General features: G+C 36.9%; 3 protein-coding genes across 10 annotated transcripts in view; all 3 read right to left on the bottom strand.

Annotated features, from left to right (window-relative positions):
* Positions 1 to 110: 110 nt before the first annotated feature.
* On the bottom strand, positions 111 to 5,306 carry LOC146751164 (putative COBW domain-containing protein 7). The gene is made up of 4 exons (XM_085535463.1): positions 3,204 to 5,306; positions 2,110 to 2,154; positions 1,503 to 1,559; positions 111 to 216 (listed from the first exon to the last, which is right to left on the bottom strand). The coding sequence occupies exons 1-4, from the start codon at positions 3,365 to 3,367 to the stop codon at positions 111 to 113; spliced, it is 372 nt and encodes a 123-aa protein (XP_085391589.1). The 5' UTR covers positions 3,368 to 5,306.
* LOC146751163 (putative COBW domain-containing protein 7) lies at positions 3,933 to 14,482 on the bottom strand. The gene is made up of 9 exons (XM_085535462.1): positions 14,462 to 14,482; positions 10,773 to 10,819; positions 10,063 to 10,149; positions 8,970 to 9,014; positions 8,363 to 8,419; positions 7,018 to 7,069; positions 6,076 to 6,144; positions 5,820 to 5,973; positions 3,933 to 3,970 (listed from the first exon to the last, which is right to left on the bottom strand). Exons 1-9 carry the CDS (start codon positions 14,480 to 14,482, stop codon positions 3,933 to 3,935), a joined length of 570 nt encoding a protein of 189 aa, XP_085391588.1.
* LOC146751162 (putative COBW domain-containing protein 7) overlaps positions 10,156 to 14,943 on the bottom strand; it is a 41,555-nt gene continuing 36,767 nt past the window's right edge. For 7 of the 8 annotated variants that reach the window (XR_014941829.1, XR_014941825.1, XR_014941831.1 and 4 more), the window contains 3 exons: positions 13,902 to 13,953; positions 12,960 to 13,028; positions 10,156 to 12,857 (listed from right to left, as the gene is read on the bottom strand). The gene's annotated coding sequence lies outside the window, so the exon portion shown is untranslated. The remainder of the gene's footprint in view (positions 12,858 to 12,959; positions 13,029 to 13,901; positions 13,954 to 14,943) is intronic. The other variant, XR_014941826.1, reaches the window with a different exon arrangement.

Here is a 14,943-nt window from a genome sequence, read left to right as displayed (position 1 = left end):
CTGTATCAAAGTACATGGCATTCAGGGTAATATTGCAGAGATCTTAAACATACTATTCTCTACCTGAAACCTTCTGAAAAAATAAGATGATTAGTATGCCATGGCTGCAGTTATCCTGAACTATCTTCTAACAGCGAGACTGAAGCAGTGCTTGTTATAATTACCTTGTCGAGATGTGCATCTGTTGTCTTCATACTCTCGAATTTTTTCTGCCAGCTGTAAACAAGCAGATGTTGCATTTGCACTGGATGGATGCAATGTCATTATCTCAAACAAGATCTACACAAACTCTTCAGTACTGCAGACCAAAACTAAAGTGCTGTTATCAAAGTAATTTTCAACTGTTAATTCAGCTTTAATCTCAGAATAGTTATGTTTAATTATGTTTGTTTGATCTTTCAAATGATCTGTGATAGGAAGTCTGCCACAGCTTAACTGCTGGAATTCCACTGTCAATTATCTAATTTGACTATAGTAATGTACAGAACAATTACGGATTTCCTTTCTAGATTAGGAAAAAAATTCTGACGTATGAGTGATAAAGCAAGGAGTGACCTATTGGATGGTCATTTCTGGTTGGATTCAAGCTGTCCTTGGGCCAAGAGAGTCTGTTATGGTTAGAAACGCTTTGTTCTAACTCAGCTGTCAGTGTCTTACAAGAAAGACTTAGGAGACCCATCTTCACAACAAGGCTAGTACTACGACCTACTAACTTTTAACCATCATAGAGTAAGTCGCCATGGACTTCTATCTACATTTTACACTCTTACATCTTTATAAAACAAAAAAGTAACTTCTGACATCTGTGGGATGATTTGTTGGGCATCACTTTTTGAAACTATGTTCGGAAGTAAAAAAGGAACAAAGCCATTGCTTCTAAGAGTAAAATGTGCAGTATAAAATGAAGTGAAATACTATACACATCTTTCTACTTAACTCATTCCCAAAGCTAATTCCCACTGCACACTGTGCAGTGTTTGCTAATTTAAAGCTCAGCCTCTTAGTCATAAAAGAACCAGAGGACATAACGGATCCAGGAACACGCTGAACAACATTTCCAAGGCTTAGGTTGTTGTGGAACTCAGAGTTTCCTGTGAAAACTAAGGTCTCCAGTTCATCACAATGTAAAGCAAGAAAAAAATTAAATCCTCTGAGTTTTAAGAGAACCAGAAAAAAGCACTGAGATCTTATTAATAGTAGTACTAATGGACAACTTAAAGCCTCAACAAGGGAAACGGGGGGAAAACGCCAAACAATCATGGGTGCTTTGGCTCTCATTTCATTTTACAAACCCTACAGTCTTTTGCTGCATGTATCTCAAGTGGAAAAACATCCTCTTTCTAGTACTTCTTACTCTTACTGAGAATTGTAAACAAGTGTCTGAACTAGGACATGGAACAGAAATTCAGATGCAGACTCTGCCTAAATGTAAATGTACCTACTTCATGCGTGTATCTATGCAATGAGCATTACTTTTAATAAAAGTGAAATTATTGCCATACCTGATTCCAGATAGACTGTCTAAAGCATGCAGGTCCGGCACATTGGAAAGATCAACTCTGCACAGATAGGGAGAGAAAGAAAGCTTTGTATTTTCACTGCATGTAAGAATTATGTGTACTGAAGCTTCGATTACTCATTTTTAAACATACAAATAATTGTTCATGTTTGTTGTTTTTTTTTCCTGATCTCTTATTCCAATGCAAAGCACCAGAAGCTAGCCCTATTTTCACATGTCAGCAGTCAGTGCTACCTACCATGGAGTAAAGCAGCTTTCAGCTGTACAGTAATATGGGAGCATAAAAAGAGAATTTTAGTGAATACAGTTAAAAAATAAATTAATACTAAACAAACAAACAAACAAACAAACAAAAAAACCCACACAAGAATCTGTTTTCTAAAAGATGTGATTTGAATTGGATGCCTAAGTGTTATCTAATTCTCTGATGGGAACAATCGTTCTGTACCTCTTCGAACACAAGCACACATTAAAACACAGTACAGGTAGGTATGCATGTGCACAGCCAACAGATCATAATGAAAGATTTGTAAAAATAATGTCAGTGGGACAGGATTTGGTGCTTGTTGTAATACAGGTTAATCTAATACCTCGACCTTTGTGTCTCCAAAATTTCAACAAGTCCATTTATTGACCTAAAACAAATAGAAAAAAGCAAAATGAGGTGCAAATGCAACTGTAATATATCGATTGAACAATTTAACAATGTAGAGCAATACAAGAAACATAACGACATCTCTCACACTGTTACTCAATGTTTTACAGTCCAGGAGGCATCAAGAAAAAGTTTGCTTTTGTGACATTTTATAGCCGAACCAAGGTCAAAATTCACAACTTCTGACAATAAAATATTACTACTGAACAGAGCATTTTTCTTCTCCCAGTACAAGCTGCAAGGTTAAGAATTCTCAAGAGTCTGAACCACAAATAACGTTGCAAAGTATTTCTCAATATTCCATTTTGTCTGTCAGGGTACTGAGAAAGATGGAACACACCTTTGAACACTGCTTTGATTCAGCCCGTTTGTTCTTTTACATCCATGACAATTATTCAGATATCTTCCATACCCCTTTATATTTGCTAATAAACATGTATGGACTAGCAGACATTGCCCCCCGTAGTTAACTCAGACAAATGGCAACAGCTGCCCAATAGTATAAGAATGTGAGCACTTAAGACAAAGGTCTATTATAAGGCATTTTTTAGGCCTAATTTAGCCAAGGAAACGGTGTGGAGTTGCACCAGAAGAGGGTCAGGTTGGGTATTGGGAAAAGGTTCTTCACCAGAGGGCGGTAGACATGGAACAGCCCCAAGCAGCCAGAGTTCAAGGAACATTTGGAGAAAGCTCTCAGACATAGAATTGGAATTTTGGGTGGTCCTGAGTAGAGCCAGAGGTTGGAGTCAATGGTCCTTGAAGGTTCCTTCCAACTTAAGAGCATTCTTGGATTCTATTCTATAATTCTACACTTCTGAGCAGGTAACATCAAATCTTACTTAGGCAAGCTGATAAGACTGTGGAAGCACAGAAATGCACTGGAAACATCTCCAGAAAGGGGTAGACTCTTTTTCACTGCTTTCTCACTGCTCTTTTTCACTACACGATCTGTTGGAACAATCATGAGATCTAATTTCTAATAACATTTGAGCATGTACAATGTCACGAAACATACCAGAAATTTCATACCTGACAGTTGTTCTGACTTTATTCAATTCTTCCCTTGACACCAAATCCGTTTTATTGATGATTACAAGATCAGCTAATGCAACCTGCCTATGCATTTGGAAAAAGAAAAAAGGAATACCTTGAACAAGCAGTTTTTTGTAAGGCAGAAGCAGTATGTCTCTCATAGCGCTGTAAAATTACTAGATTGTTAGTTAGTACAGGAAGGCAAACATTAACCAAACCATCAGCCAACTAAAACATCATGGAATGACTACAGTATTAGCTTCTTGAGGTGACTTGTGGCTTGTGCATTTCAGGAGACATAAGTAGCAGCAGCCAGTGACATGAAAGACAAGCCATGGCCACTGAAATGTTTACAAGCACAGCATGCTGAGGCTTTTTCACTGCTAGCAAAAATGTATAGCTAATGGTGAGGAGACTATACTGAAAACTGTTTTTGTAGCTCAAAGTTGAGCTTCTTTCAACCTGTTATTTGTACTCCATCTGTTGTAGTTTCCATGGAAAAAAAGAGGAGGCATTATTTTCAGATCAACCTACTTATTAGAAAATTCATATCTAAGCAGAATGATCAAATGAAGTACAGAGTAATTTTTGTTTTCTACCTTTGTTTAAAAGCAAGGGAGGGGAAAACCTTAGAAAAGAAAAAGAATCAATTTTGAATGATCTTCCGCACAGTGCAGTCACTGACTATGATTAAAAAAGTGGTTTTGATATCCATACCGAGATGCTTCATTGACAAGGCCTTCTCGCTTCTCCTGTCTCAAGTGCTAGACAATAATTAAAACAGATGGATTAAGCATGTTTAAAAAATGCTCAAATTAATTTGCATTTAAACTATGCCAAAATCATTTTACACAATGTATGATTTTCATTCATACTGCTTAAGTTACTACGTTGTAAGGAACTGTTTTTATGGCCAACTATCAATGAAAAAGCTAGAAATGAAAAACTATTTCTGCACTTACCAATCCTCACTGTTCTGTAGGTCTGTTCTTTCAGTACACTTTACTTAGATGCCTCTGTTACCTGACATTTTATTCTACTTCCAGGCAACTACATCAGCTGTTAATCCGATCCAGTATGTAGTAGTCTGCCTCACTCTCTCACCCTGGGAATGAACCTATTGGTTCTTTTTTCATCTTCTTTCCATTCTATTGCAGTCTCTTCCAGATCATACAGCTCATGGACACCTTGGACTATCTCTTGATGAGATTTGCCTTGAATAGATACCAGTCCCTTACCAGAAAAATAACTGTTAGAGTATATAAACAAACCTTTAAAAACAAAATACTTATGGAGAAAAAAAGAAAAACAAAACAACTTTACAAGTACACAGAGCAGGGAAAAACCTCTGACAAATATGCAGAGGTTGATCAAAATAACAATGCAACAGAGTCATCTCTTGTAACAACCATTCTTACAATTAAGAATTATACTTTGCTATACTCTGCCTTCAGCTTCTCATTTGGACGGTTACCTGGAATATTTGTGCAAATTTAAATGTCATCTCCTACCATGCCACTTTGATTGTATGTATGATATATGTCTCTATGAAAGCCTCATCACCTGTCCAAGGTGATGTAAAATAGGCAAAAATGCTGAGTCTGTTCCCACTGACTTCTCATGCTTAACACTTACACTGTCTTGAAACAGAATCTCTCAATAGCAGAGAAAGAACAAATATCTGTGTGGTGAAATGACTAGCAATGGAATTAACAATGGAATACCTTCAAAACTAAGTCCATTAACTCACATGCCAAACGTTGCACTAAAAGAGTTTTCATCACTTGAAAACTGTCTAAAATAGAATGTAAATATTACTCGGATCCCAAAGCTCAGTACAACAGAAGCATACTTCTAATCAGCAGTACAGCTAAGGAGTACAACAGACAGCTTGAAGTGCATCAGCACTGCTGGCTTTATGCTGCTGTTGTTCTACTTGTCAAGAAATAAACCTTTCTTCCAGTGAAGTACAAATAATTACCTTGCTGCCTGTGACACACATATGTTCTCAGGAAACAAATCACAGCACATTTGATTGTTTTCCTTAGACCTTGTCTAATCATACAATCGACTTTTTTATCATTTACTTAGCTTTGTGGTTTAAGGAAAATGAAAGTATATCCTCAAGCATCACCAACGTTCACCTCAGAACTATGCAATGAATCGTACACGGGGATGAATACACTTATGTGTAAATCACATCTTTAAAACTGCAGCCTGATGTAATCAAAAAATTTTAGGGGGACCATAGCTAGCACTGTGCTGCATTGTTACACTCAGTTAAACTTCTGTTTATTATGCCAATAACTGTAATCATGGACAGAAACCTGTAACTACATCCCTAGATAAGGAGCCATCTAGGTGAAATGGATGAGACCTTTCAGAGCAAAGGAGGGGAAAACAACATCACCTCCTTTCACTTATGTCCTGATCATTCATCCTGTCCCACTCATGTTTGGGACTGCAAGTCTCCCCTTTCACTACACAGCAAGTAGTACTGTGGTTTGCTTCTCTGTCAGCTACCTTGAGTGGTCTCATTGGCTGGCAGGTATTTAAGTGTCTCTACATGGATCAATGACAAACTGATGTTCTCTCTTTTGTCTGCTCTTTGACCTGTATGTGGCTGACAATACACTGCAGTTTCTTTCCATTTAAAAAGAGGGAAAGCACAAAACAAAGAGGTTGGAAGTTGCAGGCAAACCTTCAGTCTTAAGACATCCATGGTACATCCAGTCCTATCTTTCACATTCTTTTCCCACAGAAGATTCTACAAAGAGGAAAAATGTTTTCACAAACACAACAGCGTAAGATGATTTTCTACAAAAGGACACAATGATTTCGCACTTGACTGCGATGTATTCATATTTACCTGTATAAAGAGATTAACGTTTTCTTCCTTCATATTTCCTAGGACTTCAAGTGTTACTGTCACTATGTCCTGTAAATGGAAAGACACACAAGACAGACAAGATAGATGCTTAAAAGCAGCATTTAGCACAGAACTGCTTATACTCTAAAGGAGTGACAGGCCAGACCCTTTCCCCTTCAATTATTTATTAAAAATCAAAACCACAAAACAGACAAAATACTGTATTTTCTCTCTAAATAAAACACAATCACCAAGATAAAAATGCAATTTAAACTGTAATATGCAAGGATTGTTTTATTGCACAGAGCAAGAGAGAAGATTCTACCCTGACATAAATAAAAGCTGGGTTACATATCTGGAAAAACAAAGCATTTCACATTCCTAACCTTCTAGCACACGTGTGATTATAGGATTTATATCAAATTTATAGGAAAACCTAATTCACTGTTACAGGTTGATCTGTTGATTTTCTGTGTAAAAACGAAGGGAAGCACTCACAGAATGTGTCTCTCTAACACCTTAATTAATGCAAAGTTGTGAACAGCAACTCCCCAATATCTACAAACACTGACATCATTTCGACCTACGGGATAAATATCAGGTGTAAGTATAGGGCTCAATTCTCAAATCTCAATTGCTCAATAAGGACAAATATTGAAAGAATAGTATTACTTGTCTGTTGTAGTAATGCTCTCCATGTACAAGAACACTGTTTCCAACAATAGAACTCTTAAACCATATTTGAAAGCAGAACTCAGTATATACATTTACTATCTATCTATATCAAAGTACATGGCATTCAGTGTAATATTCCAGAGATCTTAAACATACTATTCTCTACCTGAAACCTTCTGAAAAAATAAGATGATTAGTATGCCATGGTTGCAGTTATCCTGAACTATCTTCTAACAGCGAGACTGAAGCAGTGCTTGTTGTAATTACCTTGTCGAGATGTGCATCTGTTGTCTTCATACTCTCCAATTTTTTCTGCAAGCTGTAAACAAGCAGATGTTGCATTTGCACTGGATGGATGCAATGTCATTATCTCAAACAAGATCTACACAAACTCTTCAGTACTGCAGACCAAAACTAAAGTGCTGTTATCAAAGTAATTTTCAACTGTTAATTCAGCTTTAATCTCAGAATAGTTATGTTTAATTATGTTTGTTTGATCTTTCAAATGATCTGTGATAGGAAGTCTGCCACAGCTTAACTGCTGGAATTCCACTGTCAATTATCTAATTTGACTATAGTAATGTACAGAACCATTACGGATTTCCTTTCTAGATTAGGAAAAAAATTCTGACCTAAGAGTGATAAAGCAAGGAGTGACCTATTGGATGGTCATTTCTGGTTGGATTCAAGCTGTCCTTGGGCCAAGAGAGTCTGTTATGGTTAGAAACGCTTTGTTCTAACTCAGCTGTCAGTGTCTTACAAGAAAGACTTAGGAGACCCATTTTCACAACAAGGCTAGTACTACGACCCTCCTACTAACTTTTAACCATCATAGAGTAAGTCGCCATGGACTTCTATCTACATTTTACACTCTTACATCTTTATAAAACAAAAAAGTAACTTCTGACATCTGTGGGATGATTTGTTGGGCATCACTTTTTGAAACTATGTTAGGAAGTAAAAAAGGAACAAAGCCATTGCTTCTAAGAGTAAAATGTGCAGTATAAAATGAAGTGAAATACTATACACCACTTTCTACTTAACTCATTCCCAAAGCTAATTCCCACTGCACACTGTGCAGTGTTTCCTAATTTAAAGCTGAGCCTCTTAGTCATAAAAGAACCAGAGGACATAACGGATCCAGGAACACGCTGAACAACATTTCCAAGGCTTAGGTTGTTGTGGAACTCAGAGTTTCCTGTGAAAACTAAGGTCTCCAGTTCATCACAATGTAAAGCAAGAAAAAAATTAAATCCTCTGAGTTTTAAGAGAACCAGAAAAAGCACTGAGATCTTATTGATTACTAGTAGTACTAATGGACAACTTAAAGCCTCAACAAGGGAAACGGGGGGAAAACGCCAAACAATCATGGGTGCTTTGGCTCTCATTTCATTTTACAAACCCTACAATTTTTTGCTGCATGTATCTCAAGTGGAAAAACATCCTCTTTCTATTACTTCTCACTCTTACTGATAATTGTAAACAAGTGTCTGAACTAGAACATGGAACAGAAATTCAGATGCAGACTCTGCCTAAATGTAAATGTACCTACTTCATGCGTCTACCTATGCAATGAGCATTACTTTTAATAAAAGTGAAATTATTGCCATACCTGATTCCAGATAGACTGTCAAAAGCATGCAGGTCCAGCACATTGGAAAGATCAACTCTGCACAGATAGGGAGAGAAAGAAAGCTTTGTATTTTCACTGCATGTAAGAATTATGTGTACTGAAGCTTCGATTACTCATTTTTAAACATATAAATAATTGTTCATGTCTGTTGTTTTTTTTTCCTGATCTCTTATTCCAATGCAAAGCACCAGAAGCTAGCCCTATTTTCAGATGTCAGCAGTCAGTGCTACCTACCATGGAGTAAAGCAGCTTTCAGCTGTACAGTAATATGGGAGCATAAAAAGGGAATTTTAGTGAATACAGTTAAAAAATAAATTAATACTAAACAAACAAACAAACAAACAAACAAAAAAACCCACACAAGAATCTGTTTTCTAAAAGATGTGATTTGAATTGGATGCCTAAGTGTTATCTAATTCTCTGATGGGAACAATCGTTCTGTACCTCTTCGAACACAAGCACACATTAAAACACAGTACAGGTAGGTATGCATGTGCACAGCCAACAGATCATAATGAAAGATTTGTAAAAATAATGTCAGTGGGACAGGATTTGGTGCTTGTTGGAATACAGGTTAATCTAATACCTCGACCTTTGTGTCTCCAAAATTTCAACAAGTCCATTTATTGACCTAAAACAAATAGAAAAAAGCAAAATGAGGTGCAAACGCAACTCTAATATATCGATTGAACAATTTAACAATGTAGAGCAATACAAGAAACATAACGCCATCTCTCACACTGTTACTCAATGTTTTACAGTCCAAGAGGCATCAAGAAAAAGTTTGCTTTTGTGACATTTTATAGCCGAACCAAGGTCAAAATTCACAACTTCTGACAATAAAATATTACTACTGAACATAGCATTTTTCTTCTCCCCGTACAAACTGCAAGGTTAAGAATTCTCAAGAGTCTGAACCACAAATAACGTTGCAAAGTATTTCTCAATATTCCTTTTTGTCTGTCAGGGTACTGAGAAAGATGGAACACACCATTGAACACTGCTTTGATTCAGCCCATTTGTTCTTTTACATCCATGACAATTATTCAGATATCTTCCATACCCCTTTAGATTTGCTAATAAACATGTATGGACTAGCAGACATTGCCCCCCGTAGTTAACTCAGACAAATGGCAACAGCTGCCCAATAGTATAAGAATGTGAGCACTTAAGACAAAGGTCTATTATAAGGCATTTTTTAGGCCTAATTTAGCCAAGGAAACAGTGTGGAGTTGCACCAGAAGAGGGTCAGGTTGGGTATTAGGAAAAGGTTCTTCACCAGAGGGCGGTAGACATGGAACAGCCCCAAGCAGCCAGAGTTCAAGGAACATTTGGAGAAAGCTCTCAGACATAGAATTGGAATTTTGGGTGGTCCTGAGTAGAGCCAGAGGTTGGAGTCAATGGTCCTTGAAGGTTCCTTCCAACTTAAGAGCATTCTTTGATTCTATTCTATAATTCTACACTTCTGAGCAGGTAACATCAAATCTTACTTAGGCAAGCTGATAAGACTGTGGAAGCACAGAAATGCACTGGAAACATCTCCAGAATGGGGCAGACTCTTTTTCACTGCTTTCTCACTGCTCTTTTTCACTACATGATCTGTTGGAACAATCATGAGATCTAATTTCTAATAACATTTGAGCATGTACAATGTCATGGTTATACCAGAAATTTCATACCTGACAGTTGTTCTGACTTTATTCAATTCTTCCCTTGACACCAAATCCGTTTTATTGACGAATACAAGATCAGCTAATGCAACCTGCCTATGCATTTGGAATAAGAAAAAAGGAACACCTTGAACAAGCAGTTTTTTGTAAGGCAGAAGCAGTATGTCTCTCATAGCACTGTAAAATTACTAGATTGTTAGTACAGGAAGGCAAACATTAACCAAACCATCAGCCAACTAAAACATCATGGAATGACTACAGTATTAGCTTCTTGAGGTGACTTGCGGCTTGTGCATTTCCGGAGACAAAAGTAGCAGCAGCCAGTGACATGAAAGACAAGCCATGGCCACTGAAATGTTTACAAGCACAGCATGCTGAGGCTTTTTCACTGCTAGCAAAAATGTATAGCTAATGGTGAGGAGACTATACTGAAAACTGTTTTTGTAGCTGAAGCTTCTTTCAACCTGTTATTTCTACTCCATCTGTTGTAGTTTCCATGGAAAAAAAGAGGGGGCATTATTTTCAGATCAACCTACTTATTAGAAAATTCATATCTAAGCAGAATGATCAAATGAAGTACAGAGTAATTTTTGTTTTCTACCTTTGTTTAAAAGCAAGGGAGGGGAAAACCTTAGAAAAGAAAAAGAATCAATTTTGAATGATCTTCCGCACAGTGCAGTCACTGACTATGATTAAAAAAGTGGTTTTGATATCCATACCGAGATGCTTCATTGACAAGGCCTTCTCGCTTCTCCTGTCTCAAGTGCTAGACAATAATTAAAACAGATGGATTAAGCATGTTTAAAAAATGCTCAAATTAATTTGCATTTAAACTATGCCAAAATCATTTTACACAATGTATGATTTTCATTCATACCGCTTAAGTGACTACATTGTAAGGAACTATTTTTATGGCCAACTATCAATGAAAAAGCTAGAAATGAAAAACTATTTCTGCACTTACCAATCCTCACTGTTCTGTAGGTCTGTTCTTTCAGTACACTTTACTTAGATGCCTCTGTTACCTGACATTTTATTCTACTTCCAGGCAACTACATCAGCTGTTAATCCGATCCAGTATGTAGTAGTCTGCCTCACTCTCTCACCCTGGGAATGAACCTATTGGTTCTTTTTTCATCTTCTTTCCATTCTATTGCAGTCTCTTCCAGATCATACAGCTCATGGACACCTTGGACTATCTCTTGATGAGATTTGCCTTGAATAGATACCAGTCCCTTACCAGAAAAATAACTGTTAGAGTATATAAACAAACCTTTAAAAACAAAATACTTATGGAGAAAAAAAGAAAAACAAAACAACTTTACAAGTACACAGAGCAGGGAAAAACCTCTGACAAATATGCAGAGGTTGATCAAAATAACAATGCAACAGAGTCATCTCTTGTAACAACCATTCTTACAATTAAGAATTATACTTTGCTATACTCTGCCTTCAGCTTCTCAATTATACTTTGCTATACTCTGCCTTCAGCTTCTCATTTGGACGGTTACCTGGAATATTTGTGCAAATTTCAATGTCATCTCCTACCATGCCACTTTGATTGTATGTATGATATATGTCTCTATGAAAGCCTCATCACCTGTCCAAGGTGATGTAAAATAGGCAAAAATGCTGAGTCTGTTCCCACTGAGTTCTCATGCTTAACACTTACACTGTCTTGAAACAGAATCTCTCAATAGCAGAGAAAGAACAAATATCTGTGTGGTGAAATGACTAGCAATGGAATTAACAATGGAATACTTTCAAAACTAAGTCCATTAACTCACATGCCAAACGTTGCACTAAAAGAGTTTTCATCACTTGAAAACTGTCTAAAATAGAATGTAAATATTACTCGGATCCCAAAGCTTAGTACAACAGAAGCATACTTCTAATCAGCAGTACAGCTAAGGAGTACAACAGACAGCTTGAAGTGCATCAGCACTGCCGGCTTTATGCTGCTGTTGTTCTACTTGTCAAGAAATAAACCTTTCTTCCAGTGAAGTAGAAATAATTACCTTGCTGCCTGTGACACACATATGTTCTCAGGAAACAAATCACAGCACATTTGATTGTTTTCCTTAGACCTTGTCTAATCATACAATCGACTTTTTTATCATTTACTTAGCTTTGTGGTTTAAGGAAAATGAAAGTATATCCTCAAGCATCACCAACGTTCACCTCAGAACTATGCAATGAATCGTACACGGGGATGAATACACTTATGTGTAAATCACATCTTTAAAACTGCAGCCTGATGTAATCAAAAAATTTTAGGGGGACCATAGCTAGCACTGTGCTGCATTGTTACACTCAGTTAAACTTCTGTTTATTATGCCAATAACTGTAATCATGGACAGAAACCTGTAACTACATCCCTAGATAAGGAGCCATCTAGGTGAAATGGATGAGACCTTTCAGAGCAAAGGAGGGGAAAACAACATCACCTCCTTTCACTTATGTCCTGATCATTCATCCTGTCCCACTCATGTTTGGGACTGCAAGTCTCCCCTTTCACTACACAGCAAGTAGTACTGTGGTTTGCTTCTCTGTCAGCTACCTTGAGTGGTCTCATTGGCTGGCAGGTATTTAAGTGTCTCTACATGGATCAATGACAAACTGATGTTCTCTCTTTTGTCTGCTCTTTGACCTGTATGTGGCTGACAATACACTGCAGTTTCTTTCCATTTAAAAAGAGGGAAAGCACAAAACAAAGAGGTTGGAAGTTGCAGGCAAACCTTCAGTCTTATGACATCCATGGTACATCCAGTCCTATCTTTCACATTCTTTTCCCACAGAAGATTCTACAAAGAGGAAAAATGTTTTCACAAACACAACAGCGTAAGATGATTTTCTACAAAAGGACACAATGATTTCGCACTTGACTGCGATGTATTCATATTTACCTGTATAAAGAGATTAACGTTTTCTTCCTTCATATTTCCTAGGACTTCAAGTGTTACTGTCACTATGTCCTGTAAATGGAAAGACACACAAGACAGACAAGATAGATGCTTAAAAGCAGCATTTAGCACAGAACTGCTTATACTCTAAAGGAGTGACAGGCCAGACCCTTTCCCCTTCAATTATTTATTAAAAATCAAAACCACAAAACAGACAAAATACTGTATTTTCTCTCTAAATAAAACACAATCACCAAGATAAAAATGCAATTTAAACTGTAATATGCAAGGATTGTTTTATTGCACAGAGCAAGAGAGAAGATTCTACCCTGACATAAATAAAAGCTGGGTTACATATCTGGAAAAACAAAGCATTTCACATTCCTAACCTTCTAGCACACGTGCGGTTATAGGATTTATATCAAATTTATAGGAAAACCTAATTCACTGTTACAGGTTGATCTGTTGATTTTCTGTGTAAAAACGAAGGGAAGCACTCACAGAATGTGTCTCTCTAACACCTTAATTAATGCAAAGTTGTGAACAGCAACTCCCCAATATCTACAAACACTGACATCATTTCGACCTACGGGATAAATATCAGGTGTAAGTATAGGGCTCAATTCTCAAATCTCAATTGCTCAATAAGGACAAATATTGAAAGAATAGTATTACTTGTCTGTTGTAGTAATGCTCTCCATGTACAAGAACACTGTTTCCAACAATAGAACTCTTAAACCATATTTGAAAGCAGAACTCAGTATATACATTTACTATCTATCTATATCAAAGTACATGGCATTCAGTGTAATATTCCAGAGATCTTAAACATACTATTCTCTACCTGAAACCTTCTGAAAAAATAAGATGATTAGTATGCCATGGTTGCAGTTATCCTGAACTATCTTCTAACAGCGAGACTGAAGCAGTGCTTGTTGTAATTACCTTGTCGAGATGTGCATCTGTTGTCTTCATACTCTTGAATTTTTTCTGCAAGCTGTAAACAAGCAGATGTTGCATTTGCACTGGATGGAAGCAATGTCATTATCTCAAACAAGATCTACACAAACTCTTCAGTACTGCAGACCAAAACTAAAGTGCTGTTATCAAAGTAATTTTCAACTGTTAATTCAGCTTTAATCTCAGAATAGTTATGTTTAATTATGTTTGTTTGATCTTTCAAATGATCTGTGATAGGAAGTCTGCCACAGCTTAACTGCTGGAATTCCACTGTCAATTATCTAATTTGACTATAGTAATGTACAGAACCATTACGGATTTCCTTTCTAGATTAGGAAAAAAATTCTGACCTAAGAGTGATAAAGCAAGGAGTGACTTATTGGATGGTCATTTCTGGTTGGATTCAAGCTGTCCTTGGGCCAAGAGAGTCTGTTATGGTTAGAAACGCTTTGTTCTAACTCAGCTGTCAGTGTCTTACAAGAAAGACTTAGGAGACCCATTTTCACAACAAGGCTAGTACTACGACCCTCCTACTAACTTTTAACCATCATAGAGTAAGTCGCCATGGACTTCTATCTACATTTTACACTCTTACATCTTTATAAAACAAAAAAGTAACTTCTGACATCTGTGGGATGATTTGTTGGGCATCACTTTTTGAAACTATGTTAGGAAGTAAAAAAGGAACAAAGCCATTGCTTCTAAGAGTAAAATGTGCAGTATAAAATGAAGTGAAATACTATACACCACTTTCTACTTAACTCATTCCCAAAGCTAATTCCCACTGCACACTGTGCAGTGTTTGCTAATTTAAAGCTCAGCCTCTTAGTCATAAAAGAACCAGAGGACATAACGGATCCAGGAACACGCTGAACAACATTTCCAAGGCTTAGGTTGTTGTGGAACTCAGAGTTTCCTGTGAAAACTAAGGTCTCCAGTTCATCACAATGTAAAGCAAGAAAAAAATTAAATCCTCTGAGTTTTAAGAGAACCAGAAAAAAGCACTGAGATCTTATTGATTACTAGT

This window comes from Coturnix japonica, unplaced genomic scaffold, assembly GCF_054131305.1.
Source record: "Coturnix japonica strain WE unplaced genomic scaffold, WE-NBRP24 Scf123, whole genome shotgun sequence".
NCBI classification, from domain to species: Eukaryota; Metazoa; Chordata; class Aves; order Galliformes; family Phasianidae; genus Coturnix; species Coturnix japonica.
Note: the sequence above shows the minus strand (reverse complement) of the source record. Positions and strands in the feature narration are given on the sequence as shown.

Bases quoted from the DNA above. Each gene is read 5' to 3' on its own strand.
- LOC146751163 (XM_085535462.1), bottom strand. From the start codon at position 14,482: ATGGCGACTTACTCTATGATG. The intron at 9,015-10,062 runs GTATGAAATTTC...TATTTGTTTTAG, and splicing joins AAAGTCAGAACAACTGTCAG to GTCAATAAATGGACTTGTTG. The intron at 8,420-8,969 runs GTATTAGATTAA...CTATCTGTGCAG, and splicing joins TTGGAGACACAAAGGTCGAG to AGTTGATCTTTCCAATGTGC.
- LOC146751164 (XM_085535463.1), bottom strand. From the start codon at position 3,367: ATGAGAGACATACTGCTTCTGCCTTACAAAAAACTGCTTGTTCAAGGT. The intron at 2,155-3,203 runs GTATGAAATTTC...TATTTGTTTTAG, and splicing joins AAAGTCAGAACAACTGTCAG to GTCAATAAATGGACTTGTTG. The intron at 217-1,502 runs GTATGGCAATAA...GCTTGTTTACAG, and splicing joins GACAGTCTATCTGGAATCAG to CTGGCAGAAAAAATTCGAGA.